General features: G+C 42.1%; 1 protein-coding gene across 1 annotated transcript; it reads right to left on the reverse strand.

Moving 5' to 3' along the window:
• Positions 1-14,502: 14,502 nt before the first annotated feature.
• Positions 14,503-18,209, reverse strand: LOC137079026 (uncharacterized). The gene is made up of 2 exons (XM_067446954.1): positions 17,793-18,209; positions 14,503-16,538 (listed from the first exon to the last, which is right to left on the reverse strand). Exons 1-2 carry the CDS (start codon positions 17,854-17,856, stop codon positions 14,638-14,640), a joined length of 1,965 nt encoding a protein of 654 aa, XP_067303055.1. The 5' UTR covers positions 17,857-18,209; the 3' UTR covers positions 14,503-14,637.
• Between the last annotated feature and the right edge of the window lie 5,310 nt (positions 18,210-23,519).

The raw sequence follows: 23,519 nt of genomic DNA on the forward strand, positions 1-23,519 counted from the left end.
TAAGTAAAAATATTTGTTCCATTAAGATATTTTGTAAATGTCCTACTGTAAATATATCAAAACTGTATTATTATTTGTAATATGCATTGCTAAGGACTTCATTTGGACATTTTGACCCCTCAGACTGGTTTTGTGGTCCAGGTTCACATATTAGCACTATTTTAGAAAGTTGGCCTGATTTTTATTATCCCGTGAAGATAACACTAATATTATATATATATATATATATATATATATATATATATATATATATATATATATATATATATATATATAATTTAATTTAATTTTTTTTCTGCAGCTTCCACTGTTGTTTTGGTTTAATTTTGTGTGCCTGTACCAACAGAACAAAGTCAGTATATTATTCTGGATGCATCTTTAATTTCAGAGACCTTTCAGCCTGCTCTCTTCGCTGCCTTGGGTACCCTGAAAGCTGCACATAATGCAGGACTTGATGCTTAATGTCTGTACGCACTACGCAGCATAAAGCGAGGGCCAAAAAAAAAAAAAAAAAAAACGTGTCAGGGAAACAGAAACTAGCACAAGACATGAAGATGGCATGTCCTGACAAAGTAACTTAGGTCTGTGTTTTCGACTCTGTTGAATGAAACTGCTGCCTCCTGCAAATTCTGCAGTGGTTTCCAGTACAATACAGCAGCCAAGACTGTCGTGATTGGATTTTACACTCAAATGACAGCATGATAAACCAGTAAAACTGCAATGTGCCAAACGCCCACAGGCTGTGAAGGTAGAACCGGACCTTACTGCTTATCTGCACGGTAACTGAGCCATTTGAAAGTGTTTTAATCGTGGGTATTAATAGATGACGCTTTTTCTCACACACAAGTCAATTCCCATCTTAACCTGTGTTTGCGTGGTGATTTCACTGGAGATGAACTGATGGTGATAAGTGAATTGACCCTGACACACACACACACACACATACACACACTCCTCTGCTCCTTGTTGTCCAGCTGTTCATGAAGCATTATTCAGACATCTGCAGATGCCAGATCTCTCTGGCAAACAGGTTTCATCTTCAACGGAGGTGTGGTGTGGCGGGTCAGGGGTGAGGAGTTAGCCAAAATGTTTGTCAGTAAAAGTATAATCCTATAATTATATAAATTAATTAAAGCGATGATTTTATAAAATAATTTAAAAAATAAAGTTCTACCAAAAAGCACTGCCTTTGGTGTTTGAGTTTTGGATAAAACATGAGCTTGAACTCAGGATTTTCAGTAAATAAGTGGTTTAAACACAACTGTTTGCAAAAACAGCACTGAAGCATGTTACACTGCGTTGCTCAACTTGTCCGAGGGGCTGTTTAGGCTGTCATTTTTTAAAAGCAAATTAAAATGAAACCAAGAGTAATGAAACAAAGGCATTCATATTCAAATCTAAACACAATATACACATTTTTAGCTGAGTGTGTCTTAAACGTATTACAGAATTAATATTCCTCATATACTGGAGATGGGACATTCGGCTCTGAATGTCATTCTGAAAAATGGAAGGAAATCTTTTATCAAGGCATTTCATTTTCAGCTTATGGTGCTGATCATGTAATTAGAATAGCATCAAAAAATGTATTTATTTAGCTAATTACGTTAAAAAAGGGAAATTTGTATAGTATATTCATTCATTATACACAGATTGATATTTTTCAAATGTTTATTTCATTTAATTTGTATGATTATTACTGACAACTAAGAAAAATCACAAATTCAGTATCTCAGAAAATTAGAATATTACTTAAGACCAATACAAAGAAAGGGTTTTTAGAAATTTTGACCAACTGAGAAGTATGAGCATGTACAGCACTCAATCCTTAGCTGCGGCTCCTTTAGCCTGAATAACTGCAGCACTGCGGCGTGGCATGGACTCGATCAGTCTGTGGCTCCGCTCAGGTGTTATGAGAGCTCAGGTTGCACAAACTAAACTTTACGGGCCAATGTTGTGTGTTTACACACTGTTTTTGAACCTTAAACTTAAGTTCATAACCTAACAAAACACAAAAATGAGCAAGACATAATTGTTTAACAGTAATAATTGATATATATTCTGAAACTAGATTTAACTGAACACCTACACATTAGCATTCATTCAAAAGGGGAAAGTTAGGAATCACTTTGTACTAAATATGGTCTATGTTGCATAAACTGCAGTAAATATAAGTAGTAGAGAGGGTCATTCTAGTTTAGTAAAGTAGTTTTACAAAAGAAAATCAGGTAACACTTTAGAAATAATGGTCCGTTATTAATAGATAGGACTAATAACTAGCAGTACATTAACACTTCAGCTACTACTGCTAACTAATATAGAAACAAGCTGAACTAATCAGTAAGTAACATCGAATTTAGAAGATAGTTCCTTATTAAGTAATCAATAATTACTGACTGAGATTACCCTCATTAATAACTATTAACTAACTGACCAATTATAACATTATTGTGTGTCTGAGATGTAATTAATCATATTCTTTACTCTGAATAAATTCATAAAATGCATCACTTATTACTTAAGTGATTATGCAGGAGCTATAGTGATCTGGACCTGAAGAGTTATTGGGTACTTGAGTAATTAGTGATGCATTTTATTACTTTATTCAGAGTAACAAAGGACAATTTTTAAGAACTACTAGTGATCTAACAATGTTTTCCACTTTAAAATAATGCTCCAGATCACTAGTAGCTCCTGCATAATGATTAGATAACGCTTAAGTAATTAGTGATGCATTGTATAACCACATTGACAGTAAAAAAGACCTCATGTATCTCAGATTGTTAATGTTGTGATTAGTAATTAATTAGTAATTCTTTATAATTTTACCTTGTTACCTATTAGTTATTAGTGACGCCAGCTTCATCAGTAACTATGAATTACATAATAAGGAACTATCTCCTAAATTCAGTGTTACTGATTAGTTAAGCTTGTTTCTCTATTAGTAGCTGAAGTGATAATGTAGTGCTACTCATTAGTCCTGCATTACTTCCTGCATATTTATACATTAATAATTATTCTATTATTCTAAAGTGTTATCAAAAATCATTGAAATCGAAATCAGTTCACCTCCCAAATCGTTCCTTCATCGCTCCATGTTACCGTAAGAGTAAAAAACATAAAATTAGCTTGTTTGTATGTAAATTTGGGAATAGAGTGGGGCTGGTATAACTTTGTAGACCAACAAAGGTTCGCCTCACGCTGGTTCCCTCAACAAAAGCCCAATAGGAGAATCTCTGGGGCTTTTGGATTCTGGCTAAAAACAAGCTCTGTGATCTGTGAGTTTATGATACTTACACGTTTTGTCTTTCAAGATAATTGTCACAGATGAAAACAACTTTATTTCATTTTTAAGCACATCCACAGGGAAAAAACGTACTGTACTTGCGTTTTGAAAATATGGTGGATAATTGGAGGTATAATTTACATTAACAAAACAAATAAAAAAAAGTCAAATAACATTTGGTTTCAGTTTATTTGTTTCATCAGTGCAACATATCTTAGGCAATGTTTACACCTGGTATTAAAATGCGTTTTGGTCGATTGGTAGATGAGTATAGATTAGGGAGCTGTTACATCTGTTTTAATCCGTCGTTTTTGTCCATTTTCAACCACTTCTGTCCTGGTTTCTTTGAGGAGAGGGTCTATGGATGGGTAAATGTATGGGCTTTTTCAGATCTTTAGATCTAATGGTAAAAGGATGCTTAGGTTAGAGCTTGCCAGACAGGAGGTCAAGAGGAAGACCAAAGAGGAGGTTTATGGATGTAGTGAAGGAGGACATGAAGGTAGTCGGACTGAGAGAAGAGGATACAGAGGATAGGACCAGATGGAGGCAGATGATTCGCTGTGGCGACCCCTGAGGGGAACAGCCGGAAGAAAAAGAAGAATTTACATGACTGTGACCGAAGAGAACGAAAACACATACACACTGTAAAAAAAAATGTTGGTTTAACTTAAAAAAGTAAGTAACCTGGTTGCCTTTAAATTTTGAGTTTATTGAACTAAAAAAATTGAGTTGATACAATGAAGGAAATTGGTTTAGAAACTTAAAATATTGTTGTGTCTGAACCACATAAAAAATTGGATAAATCATGAAAGTAGCACAATTTGGCATGTTTCACTGCGTCATCAGAAATAAAACACACACAATTACCCAATATGGTTACAAAATCTGTTAATAATATTTGAATAAAGGTTGTCGATTCTCAAAAATGTTCATTGTATTAACTAACATTTTAATGAACTCAAAATTTTAAGGCAACCAGGTAACTTATTTTTTAAATATTGTTTTACAGTGCAGAGAGCATCAGCTTTTGTTTCTGCTCTGATAGCAGCAATATCAGGCCGATGTGTATCAATATATTAATGGGTATGTGTATAATTATATTATTCCATGGATTTACAATATAATATATTTCAAGTAATATATTGGTAAATATAATTTCCTTTCGTAAGGTTTTACTTGGTTCTTTTTCCATTTAAAGAACAAAGAAACTTAAATCTCCAGCTGCAAATGGCTATTGCGCTTCCAGGTGTATTTATGCTAAATGTTATAACAGTTGTTGCCAAATAAACATTCTTTACACTGACGAAATGCAGTCGCACTGGAAACGCAGCATACATATAACTTGTTCTGTGGTAATTGAGATGTTTTCTGTGTTTGAAGTAGTTCTGCTGCCAAAGGCTTGTCATGATTTCTCAAAAATGTTCTGGAGAAAAGCAAGTTAAAAAATCATAATCTGGACAAAATAATCTGTACATTAACCAAATTTATCAAGATCTGCTCTCTGTGAGGTATATGTAGTCTTTCCTTACATTTATTTGTTTATTTTATATGTAGTATAAGCCCTATTTAAATGATTTATTTAATTGCATCATTCATTTATATACTGGTTATTTCATATTGGGTTTCACAGAATTTTTTTATTTATTTAATTTATAATTTTTTTGCATATAGTTTTGTCCCACTTTTTGTGTATACTTGATGTACATTTAATTTGCTGCAGGCTATAGTAATTTCACAATAACTCTTATCATTTATTTGTCACACCACTATTCAGGTTAACTGATAATAGCTGAAAGGTGATTAAAATAGTGAAACATTTTATTAATGGTGACAGTCATGGCACACTATTATACTACTATCATTTTAATTACTATTTATTACTATTATATTTTATAAATATAATAATTACTATTGTATTTTTTGTACTTTTCGGAGAACTACTAATAACTACTACTACAGATTGATAATTAACATGAATAATGCATAATGTATAATTAACTCTAAAGTGAAGGTAATGGTAACATTCTAGTAATGACTCAAGTGTTACTTCATCCTTTTATAGGAATGAATAATTATTTGGATCAAAGTTAAAAGACAACTCCAGTGAGAAATGACCCTAGGGGTAATTAACAGATGGATACCGAGTAGATCTTTCTCTGGGATAGGTTTTCATGAAAATCGAATATAAAGAGTTTATCTCTAAAAACAGATTGGCTTATAGCGCTTGTCTGTGGGGCAAAGGGTAAGTGAAATTAAATCGCTAGTTAATACCAGTAACAAGGCTCAAAAAAGGCTCACTCTAACATGGTAGCATAATGAGGGTCCCTACATGCAAACCGAAGCATTGAGAACTTGTGTACAAACAGTTTAATAAAAAGATACTTTATAAACACAGTACATTACGTATTTATGGACAGGAGCCATCTTGGAAAACAGTCTCGACAAGTCAAACCCTGAACGCTGTGCTAAGTGATGAACTGTGACTTGGAATCTCACATGGGCCGTTGTTTCTGGAAGAAAGCACTGAACGCAACAGAGAAAATAAATAAATAAATAATTTCTCAAAGTATTCAGAAATGTGGCCTAGAGATTGTAAAAACTGTAATTTTGTTTAATTTGGCAGGGCAAATCCCAGCATCTTCTCTAGTTTATTAATGTATTAGGTATTATGTCTAAGGTATATTGTGTATGTTTATGTGTGCCTATTGTGATACCAGATGCCTGTGTAAACAAGTTAACTTATTTTAATGTGTTGACTAACATACTAAAGCACAAGAAGACTTGTGGACTAACTAAGTGTAGTGTGTTACTTGATGTTACATCTTGTAACTTTTATTGCAACTGTGTAATAAATATATTTAAAAATAAGCTTCAAAATAAATGGCATTAAAGTATATTTTAGGTTACAAATAAATACTTCTCAGTACATTAAAAAGAACACAGTTATTATAAAAAGACATATTATTACTTGACAAATTATATAGTCTGTACGAAGCTTAACTGCATTTAATATAATTTAAAAAACAATGTTATATATATATATATATATATATATATATATATATATATATATATATATATATATATATATATATATATATATATATATATAATGATGACAGACTTGACTGCCAGCTCACTTCACATTCACACACAGCTCATTTAGAGTCTATGGAGGTCCCCTGTTGGATAGGTAGACATCGTTCAGGTCCCCTCTTGGCATGTTTTTTAAAAAATAAAAAAATCCTTATTTGAAGTTATATTATGAAGAAGGACCTTAAAAGAAAATTTTGTATGTCATTTTTGTTTCTTCAAAATGACTAGAAACACAGGTCCCCTCTTGGATAGTGTAGAGTGATAGTCCCCTCTTGGTAATATATACATGTGTGTGTGTGTGTGTGTGTGTGTGTGTGTGTGTGTGTGTGTGTGTGTGTGTTGGAAAAAGTCTTAGGCCCCTGTCTGAGAGAGGGGGGTCATGGAAACAGATTAGAATCTGATTGAAGTTGTCACAGTCCTCTAGAGATGTTGCCTGTTCTACTTTGGCTAGGTCACAAAACCATCGATGGTGTCAACTCCCCCAGACTCTTCGGCATCGGGACCCTATTTTATATGCAGATAAAAGAGAGAGACTACAGATATATCCCTCCAAGAGAGAGACTACAGATACTACAAAGTGCTGGCTAAAGCTAATCGTAAATTCCCTATGATTATTATTCACGTTGGCACTAATGATGTTCGCCTTCGCCAGAGATCACCAAAATTAAAGAGGTATGTAAACTCGCAAGTACGATGTCAAATGCAGTTTTTTGCTCTGGTCCCATCCCCGTTAAAAGGAGTGATGGAGATCCTCTTTTCATCACTCAATGGCTGGTTGTCTAAGTGGTGTCCGCAAAATAATGAATGGTTCATAGACAATTGGAAAAGCCTTTGGGGCAGACCTAACCTGTTAAAGAAGAATGGCTTGTGGTTTGTCTTATTCTCCCCTAAATTTCAGAACATCTATTAATCATGTACATTTTATGTCTTCTTTTTATGTTTTTCTGAATCAATATTGCCTGAATCATCTGGCAAGATAATTAGCAACGAAATGGGGGGCCTTGCAAAGCTCATCTCCACCAGTGCCAATCCCCTCTCTTCCAAAGCCAGCGTGACCTTCTTGAGGTCAGTGAGCTGCTTCTGAAAGTTGCCGTCCATCTCATTGGCCTATTTAAGACATTGTCTGATGATTTTTAGGACATCTAGTTTCTCCCTCTCCAGATGCACTACGTCCTGACTACAACCACTGTCATTCTCAACATTCCCAATTATCTTACTTTTATCATTTCCTATTCAGATTCCAGATGATAGTCGGCTGAGGTTTTGCATTTTCTCAGTGGAATGTAATACTGATTATTGAAACAAAAAAAATGTTTTTTTGTTTATTTTAGGTCATGTTAAAGCTACTCACAATGCTACGGGAACACTTTGTGTGTGACCCGCTGTAAAGAATGTGTGCAAACACGTCAATGGAATTGGCCTTTAACTTGAACTTTGGCCAAGGAGCCAGAGGGGTCCGTCCTTTGTTTGACACTAAAGTACCCCCCCCCCCCCCCCCCCCCCCCGACTCTTCAGCTCGGGCAAAGGACAGTGCTTCGCCTCTCAAAGGACAGTGCAATGTACTCTCTGCTTCTCTCTGAGTTCGTCAAAAAGGCATGCCTCTTAATGATAGCACCTTGTTGGGTCAACAGAGTTTGGCTCTTTGAAATAATATCCTCATTGACAGCTCGCCCAGGGCGATACTGAACAGGAGAGACCTTCTGTCTCAATTAAGGAGAGGGGACCTTCATGTTTGGCCCCTGAAGGCTACTAACTGAAGGACTCTGGGCTTTCAGCTGACATCAAAGAGACGTCAAAAGTGGTGTGAAGTCCTAAGATATATACTGGAGATCTACAGCAGTTAAGCATGGCAAACAAAGTGTGGGAAGAATTAACTTTAAAAAAATCTATATGGACAAGGCTTCTGATTATATATTGCACTAAAAGTTGCAAAAAAAAAAAAAAAAGTGCTTTATAATCAGAATAAGAATCAGAATCAGAAAGAGCTTTATTGCCAAGTGTGCCTTTCACACACAATGATTTTTTTTTTTGGTGCTGAAGCTTCCAGTGCACACAAACTATACAAATACAACACAGTAATAACAAATTCTAAGAAGAAAAATATAAACAGTATAAGATCATGGTTTTGTTTAGTCAGAAAGACATAGATTATGAGCATTTACAGTATTTGGGTGGTAAGAATAAATATAAATAATAAATAATATAAGTCACCTGAGTTAAAGAGTTCCCTTTCGAGAGAGGTTCCTCGTATTACGTATGGGAAAACTCCTTTTCTCGAGAATATGAAGCAAAACTTTAATAAAGGTATCCATGTAAAGCGCAGTGCCGCTGAACGGCCATAACTCAGCGCGAGGAGCGCTCTGATTGGCCGGGCCACGGCAACTGCATGAACCTATGGTGAGGCGGCTGAGAGGAACGAGCCAATGGGGGGCGTTCCAGAAGCCCGCCGAAAAAAGGTGCTTATATTTGCATACAGGAGGCTATATAAAGCCCTGATTTCGCCATAGGTGTCAGATTTTATCTCCTTCAGCGATACCTTCGCTGACCTCCGGAAGAAGCAACCGCCGTCGAAAAGGCACCAGCGGAACCTGCAGCTGAGGACGACGGACTCCCTCTCCGCCTTCTCTGCCGTTCCAGCTACGCCATCCGGCGATCGTATCCTTTTATACTCTCTTCTCCTAAAAGAGCGCGGGGCGTTGTTTCAAATGCCTCGCATTTCCTGCGGCTCTTGCAGAGCTCCTCTCCTTGGCGGCGACCGTCACGTCATCTGCGTGGCATGCCTTGGACGGGACCACGCGCAGCTCGCACTCTCTCAGGGCGGCTGCCCCGAGTGCGATGAGATGGCGCTGCAGACCCTTCGGGCTCGCCTCGCCACCTTCGACCAGGTCCCTCCTCCTGCCGCTGGGCCGCGCCGCAAGAAACGCCGCGACCAGAGGCTGCCGGAACGGTCTGGCGACTGCACGCCGGATGACTCCCCGCGTGCCTCGCCATCGCCGGTCACCTTCACCCAGGAGGAACAGCGTCCCTCTCATGCAGCGGCCTGTTCGGTTTCCTTCGGTGGCCCGCCGCCAGAGGATGATGAGGACAGCCTCTCCACAGCCGCTTCTGGTAGCGAGTGGTCAACTTCTGTCTCGGAGCCCCCCGCTTCGACGCAGACCGCCACGAGCGCCAAAACTAACGTCGACGCGGAACTCATCCGCGTGCTCTCCAGGGCCGTGGAAGACCTCGGGCTCGAGTGGTCCCAGCCCGATGAGCCAACACGCAGCAGACTGGACGAGTGGTTCCTGGAAAGCCGCCGCCTCTCTTCTCCTCAGAAGCCCGCGCCTTTCTTCCCTGAGGTACACGACGAGCTTACGAAGTCGTGGAAGTCGCCCTACTCTGCTCGCGCCAGATCCGCTTTTTCCCCAGCGCTCTCCGTTGTCGACGGCGCTAAGGAAAAAGGCTATGAGTCTCTTCCACCCCTCGAGGAGGCTGTCGCCGCGCACCTCTGCCCGCCCTCCTCCTCCAGAGGATGGCAGTCCAGGGCTCAGCACCCGTCCAAGCCCTGCCGCACCACTTCTGCTCTCGCTGGCCGGGCATATGCCTCCGCTGGCCAGGCTTCCGCGGCCCTTCACACCATGGCTATCCTTCAGGTGTTCCAGGCCAGACTTCTCCGCTCCTTGGATGAGTCTGTCCCCGACTCCGATGTTTTGAAGGACCTCCGCAGCGCGACGGACTTGGCCCTTCGCGCCACTAAAGCCACTGCACAAGCCATCGGGAAAAATATGGCTAACCTGACGGTCTTAGAGAGGCACCTTTGGCTGAATTTGACCGAGATGAAGGACGCGGACAAAGCCTCCTTTTTGGACGCCCCCATCTCCACTACCGGTCTCTTCGGCCCGTCAGTCGTGGGTTTCGCGGAGCGCTTCACCGAAGCGCAGAAGGCTTCGCAGGCTATGAGGCATTTCCTGCCTAAGCGCTCCAGCTCGTCTTCAGGCCAGAGACGCTCTCGAGGTAGACCCCCGCCTTCTCAACCCGCTAAGCCGGCAGAGCCACCTTCCCGGCCTCGCTCCTCTTCTGGACCGCGCCAACGTTCCCGCTCCGCGAACCGCAGCAGTCGGCCTGAACGCCGGGGACCTCGACCCAGGATTGTGTTGAACCCCGAGCCTCCGAAGCCGTCCTAGCCGCAGGGATAAAAAGGAGATGGTCAGGTCTCGCCTCGGCCGGACCCCCATCTCTCCCTCCCGGTCTCCCAGTTCCCCGCACCCAGGTGACTGCCGACCTCAGTTTAGCAGCCAACGAGCCCGTTGTCAAACGCACTCGCCTGCACACAAACGCCGTTATCACGGCGACCCAAATAAATCTCAAAAAGAGCTTTTTCTCTGTAGTAAATGTGCCCACACATCAGTCTGCACTCCTACACTCATTCACCCCTCCCACCCATGCTATAAATGTCCCGGCGCCCACTCCACAGTGCACGCCGCCACACATAAGCACTACCCCCTCTATGTCTCAAGCACAAAATGGCAGCGCTACCGAGTTCCCTCTAGTAGGCGACCCTTATCCGCGCCGGCTCCAGCCGCTATCGTGTCGAGCTCAGGCCTGGCAAGCCATGCCCGGGGTATCAAATTGGGTTATGAACATAGTAAAAAGGGGCTACTCGCTACAGTTCGTTAGCAGGCCCCCGCGCTTTCGCGCCGTGGTCGAGACCTCGGTGAGAAGCAGCGTCAGTCACGTGCTTCGCACCGAGATTTTGAAACTGGTAAAGAAGGGAGCGGTGGAGCCCGTTCCCCCTTCCAAAAGCGAGTCGGGCTTCTACAGCCGATACTTTCTCGTTCCGAAGAAGGACGGAGAGCTCAGGCCCATCCTAGATCTAAGGCATTTGAACAAAGCTCTAATGACTCGCTCGTTCAAAATGCTAACGGTGAAACAGATCCTCGCGCACATTCGCCCTGGGGACTGGTTTTTCACGATAGATCTGAAAGATGCGTACTTTCATGTGCAGGTAGCCCCCCACCACAGGCCATTCTTGAGATTCGCCTTCGAGGGGCAGGCTTATCAGTACACGGTCCTGCCATTCGGCTTATCCCTGGCGCCCCGCACGTTTACGAAATGTATGGACGCGGCATTAGCCCCGCTCAGGCTGAAAGGGATGCGGGTGCTCAACTACCTCGACGACTGGCTAGTGATAGCCCAGTCTCGAGCAGAACTACTAACACACAGATCCTGGCTCCTCAACCATTTAGACTGTTTGGGTCTCAGGATCAATATCGCCAAGAGCTCGATGTCACCCACTCAAAAGATATCTTTTCTGGGCTTTGTTCTAGACTCGAGACTCATGAACGCGCGGCTGACGTCACAGCGCGCGCTATCCGTCCAGAACATGGCGACTTCATTCAAAGCCGGAACTCGCGTTCCCCTGAAACACTTTCAGAGAATGCTCGGCCTTATGGCCTCGGCATCGTCAGTGCTCAGGCTGGGACTGCTACACATGCGTCCCCTCCAGCGTTGGCTACGCGCCCGTGTCCCTCCTTATGCATGGAAATGGGGCCGTTTTCCCGTCAAAGTGAGCCACAGCGTTGTCAAAACTTTGGCTCCTTGGACGAGGACAGAGTGGTATCGGAGGGGCGTGCTTATGGGCACAGTCACGAAGTTGAAAGTGGTCTCGACAGATGCCTCCACTCGGGGGTGGGGAGCCCTACACGAGGGCAAGCCGGTCTCTGGCCTGTGGGCGGAAACAGAGAAGCGGCTGCACATAAACTGTCTAGAGATGAAAGTGGTCGCCTTATCGCTGAGAGCTTTCCTTCCACATATAAAGAACCACCACGTCTTGGTTCGTTCAGACAACATGTCGGTGGTAGCGTACATAAACCGCCAGGGTGGCCTGAGATCATATTCCCTTCACCGCATGGCGAAGCATCTCCTTTTATGGGCAGAGCACAACCTGAGCTCCCTGAGGGCGGCTCACGTGCCAGGTATTCTGAATGTGGGTCCGGATATGTTATCCAGGAGAACCATTCCCCCAGGGGAATGGTCTCTTCACCCGCAAACGGTTCTCTTAATTTGGAACACCTTCGGCAGAGCGAAAGTGGATCTCTTCGCCTCAGAAGACAACACTCACTGCCCAATATTTTTCTCCAAACGCAGGGATGCCCTGGCCCATGTCTGGCCCAGTCTCCCGCTGTATGCTTTCCCCCCGATCGCGATGCTACCACAAACCATCAAGAAAATCAGGGAGACAGCATCCGCGGTGCTTTTAATAGCCCCGCTCTGGAGGAACCGAACGTGGTTCTCCGATCTGATCCAGCTGTCAGACACAGCCCCATGGCCCATTCCGCTGAGGAAAGACCTCCTCACGCAGGCGAAGGGGGGGATCTGGCATCCCAGTCCCGAACTATGGGCCCTCCACGTATGGCCCATCAACTGGTATCGGGAAACCTCTCTGACAGAGTTATGAACACCATAGCGGAAGCTAGAGCCCCCTCGACGAGGCGGCTCTATACTCTGAAGTGGTCAGTGTTTTCTAACTGGTGTGCCGTCCGAAATATCGACGCACGCTCATGCGAGATAACAGAAGTGCTCGCTTTTCTCCAAGAGCTACTGGACGCGGGTCGTTCCCCCTCCACGCTCAAAGTTTATGTCGCCGCCATAGCAGCTAACCACGCTCAGGTCGCGGGACATTCACTAGGGAAAAGTGAGCTCATTGTACGTTTTCTTAAAGGGGCCAGGAGATTGAACCCCCCTCGCCCCCCTTCGGTCCCTATTTGGGACCTCGCGGTGGTTCTAGACGCTATGAAGGGTCCCCCCTTCGAGCCTCTCCAGACCGCGACCATAAAGCTTTTATCATTCAAAACTGCGTTTCTGCTGGCTCTGGCCTCGGTTAAACGTGTGAGTGACTTACACGCACTCTCAGTGAGTCCGTCCTGTCTCGAGTTCGGGCCCAACAACTCCAAAGTTGTTCTTAAACCGAGACATGGTTTTATACCCAAAGTGCTTTCTACCCCTTTTAGAGCACAGGTTATTACTCTGCTTCCTTTACCCGTATCTCAGGGTGAACAGGACGCGAATCTGCTCTGCCCGGTCAGAGCTCTGAGACTGTATCTGGAGCGCTCCTCCCCCTTCAGGCAGTCGGACCAGCTGTTTGTCTGCTTCGGCGGCCGCACTAAAGGTTGTGCTGTCACGAAGCAAAGACTCTCACACTGGATAGTGGACGCTATCTCGCTGGCATATGAGTCTAAAAACCTGACTTGCCCTATACTGCCCTACAAAGCAAAAAGGCAGTAACTACGCAGAGTGCAGAACTGAGAAAAATGACTTTAAAGTTATCCTGTCATCCAGCCTAAGTAGTTGTAGGTAGATTATTGGACATGTGGCTTTTTTGTTACTTTATATTAGTTTTATTTTTGTACATATCAATCCTCATTTTTAATTTGGTATTTTACCCCTATTTTGCAGTTACTGTATTCTTGCTTTGTATTACTTACCAAAAACGTGGCACCATGCCAAGGAAAAAGGCAGTAACTACAGATTCTCCAAGAACTATTTTGCCACAACTTGGGCTCTGGGTGTGTTAGATATATTACTGTATTTTACTGTATTTGAAATAATTGGAACCATTTGTTTTTCTGAACATGGATATACCAAACCCAAATTAATTTGACCATTTTAGGTCAATATTTTCCACCCGGAAGCTGTTCTGGTGCTGAAACGGCTGCTTAAAGTCTCACATTGCTAAGCTGTATCAAGGCCCAAATGGGGACAATTTATTTTGAATAGGACCACATTATTATGTGTGAGTATTAGATTAATGTGTCTCTGGGGGTGTTTCTCAATCTGTAATGTAGTATCTGCTATACCTACAAATCACATTCATGTTAAAGCATTGCAAAACAACTTTTCTTTGGAGCAATATAGGCAAGTTAAACTCCAATTCAACAGAGCAAAACAAAATCATGTTGCCTAAGTGTTTCTAACGCTTTTTGTACTCTTATGATGATAACTAAGATAAACAAGTTGATGATTTTATATGGTGCAGTATCTGTTTCAGTAGGTTTATAAACATAAAGTACTGAATGAAATGAATACATGGGACAGATATTTCAAATTAGTAAACATACATTTAATAATAGATTGTGTGTGTGTATATATATATATAAATAAATAAATAAATAAATAAATAAATAAATAAATGAATGAATGAATGAATGAATAAATAAATAAATAATGATGATAATAATAATACAAATAATTGATGAACACCACATTTCATATGGTTATTACTCCTCATCCTCCAAAACATTGCTCACAGGCAGGGAATACCAGAACACCCTCCTGTTTGGTGGCATGAGGTGACAAAGATTACAGAGGATGTCTCTCTTCTTGACCTCCTCAACCCCTCTATTCTGTGGTCGCAAAAGAGTGGGCACCTTCAGCGAGAATTTCTTCATGAGGAAGTCCAATTCCATAAATTCATTCTCCGTATGGGACAGCTTGTAAAAGAGGCTCTTGGAGCCACGCCGCACCTGTATCTCCGCCATCTCCCCAAGCTTTGGTGCTTGCGCTTTCTTGACCTTGACGGTGGAGTGGCCATCCCTCCAATCTAGCACATTGGCATTCTCCAATTTGATAACATCCACCTTCCTGGAGTTGGAGCTTGCCACAACACTCACAAAGTCCTCAAAGTCGTAGACCACACCACCTGGACGGCTCCTCATTTGCTGCTCGACACCATGGTGGAAACTGTCTGCGCTCATGAACGTGTGTCCCCTCTCAAAAAACTTTAGTGTGATGTCCTCCTGTGAAATGGTGTCACTGTTCACAAGAGTGACAAGTGAGGATAGAAGGCACCAGTTCTTATTCTGTGCACTGCAGTTGTCCACCCAGAATATGGTGTGGCGTACATCCCGCTCCTTCTCCAATGCAGTTGTATATGCTGATGTAATTTCCGCGGCACTTCGCCCAGCCATTCCCTCGTGCCACAATACAGAGATGGTGTTTTTTTTGTTTGTTTTTTTCCCCACTGAGGCAAATGTTTCGTGGTATGCCACGATGCGACGAGTAAATACTGCTGACTTGACTCCTGGCATCCGTGGCAGCATTATCACCTTCTGGAGGTCCACACTCCGAACTGATGTCATGTCCGGCCAGTCCCTCTCTGCATCTGCCTGGTAGCTTTGGCGGCTCTCTAGGGCAGACTGCTTATGTTTGTTCCACCTTAGGCACTCTGGGCAATCTGAGCTTTCAGTCTCCCCTGTGTGGCAGTTCACATGTTCTGCATGTTCCAAACAGTCCTCACATTGCTCCTCCCCAAGTTTGGCAAAGCTGATTTTTTTGTCTTTTACCATCTTCCTGTATGCTTCATAGGAGCAGGCGTTTCCTTTATCCAGGTAGTCTGAATGCATCATCTTAATTGTGATGTCACTTGGCAGGTACCGTCGATTTGGGGCATGCTCCCGTCTGTAATGGCTCACACAAGGATGGAAGGACTCAATGTGGTCATCAAGGGTCTTCACGTCTATCTTGTTGACTGCAGCCTGCCTTCCTCTCTGGTCCTTGGATGGAACCAGTGGCCTGGTGTTCGACTTCCCCATCATGGAAATAACGAGACTGTCATTTTTAGGGTGGTAGCCCAATGATGACAGGAAAAACATTTTGCAGACCTGTCTTGGCTCTCCTTTCTGGTTTTGCAGGCGGTAGATAAATGAGCGGCCACGGCGACTTTCTGGGCCGGTTGTTATTCTTTTGGTTGGCATTGGGGTAACTGAGTAAAACATCCATGATCGTCTTTCTGTGTAGGTCATCTCCCAGTACTGACTCCATATCTCCCTCCGTCTTTCCTCTGAAATATGGTCTGTACACCTTCTTCGACATTTGGCACCACATGGCTCTCTCATTGGTGGTCGACGTGATTCAACATCAGGCTGTGGCCCTGGCTGTGGCTCTGGCTGGGGCTCTGGCTGGGGCTCTGGCTGGGGCTCTTGCACTTGTTCTCCTGGGTCTCCAAGTTCCACTTCAGTCTGTGCCATCGTAGGGGTTGGGACATAATCTAGGTCTGTAATGTCATCATATAAGCTGTCCACGCTGGTGGTATCCAGGAAAGTGTCCAGGATGGTCCACTCCATTGTTTCAGCGGGGGGCAGGACTTGCTGCCTCTTTGATGGAATACCTACATGTGTATCTTAAATGAAAAAGAGAGAAAATTAGTGGCATGAATGTAAATCCACATCTGTCTGTGTCTGTCTGTCTGTCTGTGTAGGCTACTGCAACAAATTATTATTATTATTATTATTAGTATTATTAGTATTTATTATTAATTATTATTATATGGACCTACAGGACAACATCTTCACTCTGATCAACATATGTAGGCTATATATCGATGTCTGTATATCATAATATTTAATTGTACAGGGAATAATTTTAATAAAGTTTAATTAATTAATAAATGCCTAAATAATGACTAACACAATAATAAATTAATAATTTTTAACCCTTAATGAAAATGAAGAAAGAAAAGCCAACATACAAAAAACGCAGCCTGGCTTTATAAGTTACATTAGGTTGTAAGTTGTATTATCCTACAATAATAGGATAAAACAGAAGCTTGCAGTAATGCAGAGGGAAACATTTTCATAGGTTAATATAATTAAGGGGAATCCAAATTAAATATATAATTTTATATTTAGAAGAACAAACCGTGCAATAAATAAATGCTTAGGAACAGGAACCAATGTGTTGAGCCTGAGCGCTAAGGGGGGTCGTAAATAACTGCCGACTCGCTCTGCAGAAGTTTGTTTTTGTTGAAAGCATGATGCTTACAGTAAAGAGAAAGGTGTCAGTTTTGCTCACAACTCACTAATTTCTTTAAACAGCGGACATAGTCTTTAAACAGCGGACATAGTCTTCAAACAGCGGACGCGAAGAGAGTGCGTTTTAAGTTGAACAGACACCTGTTGCCGTTTCTCTGTCTGTTCGTTAGTAAGATAATTCGAAAAGTACTGTACGGATTTGGATGACATTTTCGGACAACATGGGTATTAGGACAAGGAACAGATGACTACATTTTGGTGGTGATCCGGAACACGGGACATTTGGAATTTGTAATGCTACATTGACCGCGGTTATTATGCTCTCCGAGTGCTTTTCTAGTTATTGAATATTTTTCCACCGCTGATTGGATTATAACTTTGTGTCATGAACAACAAAATGATGACATGGCATCGGCGATGATGTGAAGTTACAGAGGATAAAGTTACAGCTAGGAGCAGGGAGGATCAGGGGGAGGTAAGCAAAGCTATTTGAAACATCGCCTGTTAATTAGCATAATGCTTTCTGAATGGACCTCTGAGAGGAAGTCCCGCCCTGGCGGCTGACAGGTGTTTATATTGTGATAGCCTAGCCTCTAAATGTTTAATCTGTCACTGTTACTTACCATTCTCCGGGTATTTTCTTTTCAACGCCAGTTCGACCATCTTCTTTCCCCTGCTTTGTGCCATCTCAAACAAAATTTGTGGGAAGTTAGAAGGGTGAAATCGCAAATGTTAAAACCGTCTCGTGAGGATGCCGCTAAATCAGCTGTGTGTGTTCACCATGGAAACAGTAACTGCGCTGCGTAGCAACACGGTTATTTTTTGTTGGGTAAAACAAAACAAGAATACAGTAATGGATGTTACTGTACTCATGCTTTGTTTCACTAGGCCTTTTTGCAGTTACTGTACAAACGACTACCATTTTTCACCAAAACGACACACATTTGAGATAATATTTTTTGTCACATAACAAAGGATGCCTTGAATGTCATGAAAATGATAATAACTCATTTTTGACCAAAAATGCAGTTACTGCCTTTTTGTTTTGTAGGGCAGTATAGGCGTTAAAGCCCACTCCACTAGAGGCATGGCCTCATCTTGGGCTTGGTCGTGTGGCATTTCTTTGGAAGATATCTGTGCGGCGGCAGGCTGGGCCTCTCCGTCCACTTTTATCAGATTCTATAAATTGGAGGTTCCAGCTCTACAAGCAGGGCTTCTCTCCATTTAGGCTCTATCTTGACCCTGGTAAACAGATTGCCTTTAGTTTTGGCCTGTACACTTCAGTCCTTAAGCACTTTCATTTATCATAAGATCCGACTATGTCCGATCAGCCGTTCAAATGAACCGACTCTGTCCGATCAGCTGTTCAAATGAACCGACTCTTCCGGTTCTTCATCCCCCCTTATAGCCGCCTCTTCGGTGTCTCGGGGGTTATTTACATGTGCTTGGGTATACTGGGTCAGTCAGCACACACGGCGCTTTACATTGTGTTCCCATACGTAATACGAGGAACCTCTCTCGAAAGGGAACGTACTCGGTTACTTTCGTAACCTCGGTTCCCTGAGAGAGAGGAACGAGTATTACGTTCCGTGCCGTGTTTATGCTTCTCAGGTATCGCTTCAGTCGATCTAAAAACCTGACACCTATGGCGAAATCAGGGCTTTATATAGCCTCCTGTATGCAAATATAAGCACCTTTTTTCGGCGGGCTTCTGGAACGCCCCCCATTGGCTCGTTCCTCTCAGCCGCCTCACCATAGGTTCATGCAGTTGCCGTGGCCCGGCCAATCAGAGCGCTCCTCGCGCTGAGTTATGGCCGTTCAGCGGCACTGCGCTTTACATGGATACCTTTATTAAAGTTTTGCTTCATATTCTCGAGAAAAGGAGTTTTCCCATACGTAATACTCGTTCCTCTCTCTCAGGGAACCGAGGTTACGAAAGTAACCGAGTACGATATTGCACTAAACAGTGGGAGTAATTGCACTTACAGGCTTAACTAATTAACTAACTCACTAACTAAAAGGGGGGGGGGGCTGTGGGAAGAAACTGTTCCTATGCCTAGATGTTCTAGTGGCCAGTGATCGGAGTCGCCGTCCTGATGGTAACAGTTCAAACAGGAGGTGTCCGGGGTGAGTGGAGTCTATGATGATTTTACCCGCTCTCTTCCAAACACCGTTTTGAGCGCATTCAGCTCAAGGTTGTTATAGACAGACAGCCAGCTGTTCAACCTCCAGTCTGTAAGCAGACTCGTCACCGTTCTGGATAAGGCCGATGACAGTGGTGTCATCTGCAAATTTCAGGAGCTTGACAGAGGAGTCTTTAGAAGTGCAGTCATTGGTGTACAGGGAGAAGAGCAGTGGGGAGAGAAGAGCCTGGGGGGCGCCAGTGCTGATTGTAAGAGTCACTTATACACTTATACTGTATATTTAAATATGTGTGTTAGATTCCACCCATCTATTGTTAAATGTGATTTCCTCTAGATATTTTTCTCATACACCAATTCAAGTGGTGAAGTTATGGCATCAGAACCCAGAAGAGTAATTCACAGTTCTTTACTTCAAGATTTTCCTTTGAGGTTTTACAATGGAGTTTTTCAATTTCATTGTGTTTGGGTGCAAACCCCATGATAAAACCGCATAGGAAAATCAGCAGCAAATTACTCTTCCGGTTCTGACATCATACCTGCACTACTGTTTCACTACTGTCATTTAAAACATGGCTTTTCCCATCAGTACTATCATAATGACACACATCTCTGCCTTTTATTCCTGCCAGATTTTCCTGTGGTAGCTACTCGCATCTCAGCCTGCCTGACGGAAATGTCTTGCTTGAGGAATGACCTTCACATTCAACTCAAACTTGCTGAGACAGAACTGCTTGTGATTCAGCCAAACCATCCTTGCTGTGTGATCCTGTGAATTTGCCAAAATCAGGAAGATCAAGCCCTTCCTGTCGGAGCATGCTACACAACTCCTAGTCAAAACTCTTGTTCTATCCAGACTGCACTATTGCACTGTCAAACCTCTGCAGCTGATCCAGAAAGCAGCAGTGAGAGTGGTCTTTAACAAACTTAAACCTTAGGGAGGTTTGCTTGTGGAAGCTGAACCCTTTAGAGTGAAGCCTGCTGCCAGAACCTCTACTATAATCTTATTTAAACAGAGAGTTCCTGACTGAAATGCTGTAAATAAGCAGGTTCCTTTGATTAAAAGTGTGTATTCTGTACTTATACATTTAATAAATGTAGCAGAAATTGACTGTAAATGGTTATATTTCTTTCTATTCCTTAATTTAGAGATTGGTCGAAGAAATTGTGAGAGTGGGTCTGTCACCGCAATGTTCAGTTTGTTTTAGTTTTCACTCGTCACATGTGTTCCTTTGTTCTAGTTTCCCACCATTCATCAGTCACCATGGACACTATCACACCTGTTTGTCCTTTGGTTAATCGTCTCTTTTAGTTTCCGCTTGTGTTCAGTTCAGTGTCCGGTATTGTATCTCATATGTTGGATTTGAACTATTTATGTTCTTAATAATAATTATTATAATAATAATAATAATAATAATAATAATAATAATAATAATAATAATAATAATAATAATTAATTAATTCAAAAACTTTTTAGTATTTTCATGCAGGAGCTGAAGGCCACTTACACAGGTGTCCTGGAGCTGTGGTAGTGGGGTCTCCTGTCACCTGAGAGTGCTGTTTCATTTGTGTGGTTTGGTAGTGTGTGAGAATTGAGTGTCTTTGTTTTGTTTAGTTTTTGTCTCTTTAGGGCACTTCCAGCAGGGGTGCCAATGGCGATGTCCTTCAGTCTTGCATGGTTGTGTAATTTATTTATTTTTATAAATTTTATAATTTTTATTTATTATTTAAATAATCTTTTCTGTTTTTTTCTTTTTTTTATCTACTGTTTGTGTATGTCTGTTTGGAAAGTCCTCATGGAATCAAAATTGTCCCTATTTACTTTGTTAGCACATATTACAGGTCTATTCCAGGTATTATATTACAGGTGAACAATTAATCTGTGCAAGTTAATACACAGGAAGAAATAATAAAAAATTGTTGCAGTAATAATCAATCAAAATCTGAAAAGTAACTGAAAAAGTAACGGTCTGGAATTGGTGTTCCTTCTCAGATGACATCAATTTGACGGCTTAGGTTTGAAAAAGCTTCACCACTCCCTCCAACCGTTAGTCTGCTATGAGTGAGAGATGGAGAGGACGAAGTAAACCTCTGCCCTCTATTTCAATATTCAGGTTCACTTGGAAATACGTCACAGCACTGAAGAAAACTCACCCGCTACTTCCGGTTCACTGAGACTTGAACTAGGGTTGAGTTCAGCTCTCTGCTCTTTTATGGGTGGGTGTTTTACTAGAGTATTTTTGAAGTTTTATTGTATGAATAAAATATTTTTACGGACCTGTGTGCCTTGAGTTGGTAAAAGCCTGTGGCTTGTAGGGAGTTCCTGGGGTGCAAGTTCCTAAGTGGCGTAGTTGACATACCAAAAATTACATATATTTGAACCATTTCTTTAGATTATGCTGACTCCCGTTTGCTGGCAACCGTTCGGCCACACGTCATTTTGTAAAATGGTTATTTGCTGTAACTTAACAGAATCGTTCTGGAAATTGCTGCCCAACTTTTGACCATTTTTTTACAGTGTGCCCAAAAGCAATGATGTTATTCTGCATACCTGCTGAATGTTTTGGGTTGAGTCCGGTGATTATACAGTACTAGACTGAAAATGTCAGTTATTGCTCTAATTATATCCCGTGGCTGTGTGTCTGGGTATGGAGTAGACAAAAACATGTTGCACTTATTAAGCATCCGATTCATGAATAGTGGAGAGACCTCCACAAACTAATGGATCTGAACTGGGAGTGTGACTATCGACAATTATATGAGCATCACTATGTACGTCGAACCTACTGAACTGTAATGATTTTAGCACTCCACAACCTTTATATTCTAAAGGTTTTAAAACTTTATATTCACAGTAAAGGTTTAAAAATGTAATACAAAAAAAAAAAAAAACACTGGGATGCCATGTCATCCGGAGTTGTTATCAGCACTCAGTTCAGAAGCCTGTATCTCTGATGGTAACAACATTTGCTCCCATCATCTCACTTACCTCTGACAGTCATCAAAAACATTTATAGTAAATATCAGTACATGTAAACCATGAATACAATAAATTCAATATGTAAACCAAGTGAATTGGTCACTAAGTGAATAAAGTGTTATTTTTCTTTAAAAAAAAAAAATGACCTAAGTTTCTGAGAAACATTGTGTCCACCTTACTCCAGTGAAAGTAATAAGATGAACCCTTGGTCACTTCAGGAAACATCTTGATTGAAAAAACAGCGGGTCAGCACTAATGTGACTGTGTTTGTGGAGGGAATCATGCTGAGAGCAGGTCACTCAAGGTCTTTCTTCATTGGTCCATATGACGAACATGACCAAAGACTGGTTAGGGTACAGTACATAATGTTGTACATAAAGAACCGCAGGGAACAACATGTAGGAGAAGAGGATGGAGGGCATTCTGCGTTTCCTGTAGAGCCTGCTGCCTATTTTTTCCAAATGACTATTGGGGCTAGGGATGCAGTGATTCACTCGCAGATTCAAAATAATGTATTCAAATGTGTGACGATTCAAGTCAGTTGAGATGTTAAACGAATCACGATACAGGTTTCAAACAGCAGGGTAAGCTGTGACCTCGCTTTACAGGCGCGATAGCAGTGAACAGGTTGTAGTGTAAAACAGTAGGAAATATGGCAGCAGTGAGTGTAGATTTAGATGTTGAAGATGCCCCATTCTCATTCAAATCGGATGTGTGGTGGCATTTTGAATTTCCAAAGAATAAAAATGAGAGTGGTGAGGTGAGGTGGTTACAGAGAAAACAAAAACTGTGTACAGACACTGAAAGAAGTAGTTAGTATACACTAATAGATGATATGTCACCACAGGGTGAAGCTCGTCACCAGCTTCATCGGTACATAAAAAAAGCTTAACAGGCCAAACCACCCTGACCGGCATTTTTTGCCCCCCCACTCGGTCCGACGAGTGCTCGCGCTACAGATATCACGCGGTGCTTTGCGTTTTAATGGCGAAAAATATGAGGTCAGTCATATAAAATAAAGGATTTCGGCTACTAGTGAACACATTGGATCCCAGATACACCATCTCATCACGCCCCGACTTTAGCCAGGCTGTTATGCCAGCACTTTACAGAGAAACTAAATCTAAAGTAGTAAGTTGCGACCCTAAGAAAAGCCAATAGCGTGTCAGTTGCAACAGACAGCTGGACCTCCAGGGCTACCCAGAGTTATCTTACAAGAAAGCAGAAAT

This window comes from Pseudorasbora parva, chromosome 6 (genome assembly GCF_024679245.1).
Source record: "Pseudorasbora parva isolate DD20220531a chromosome 6, ASM2467924v1, whole genome shotgun sequence".
Taxonomy (NCBI): domain Eukaryota; kingdom Metazoa; phylum Chordata; class Actinopteri; order Cypriniformes; family Gobionidae; genus Pseudorasbora; species Pseudorasbora parva.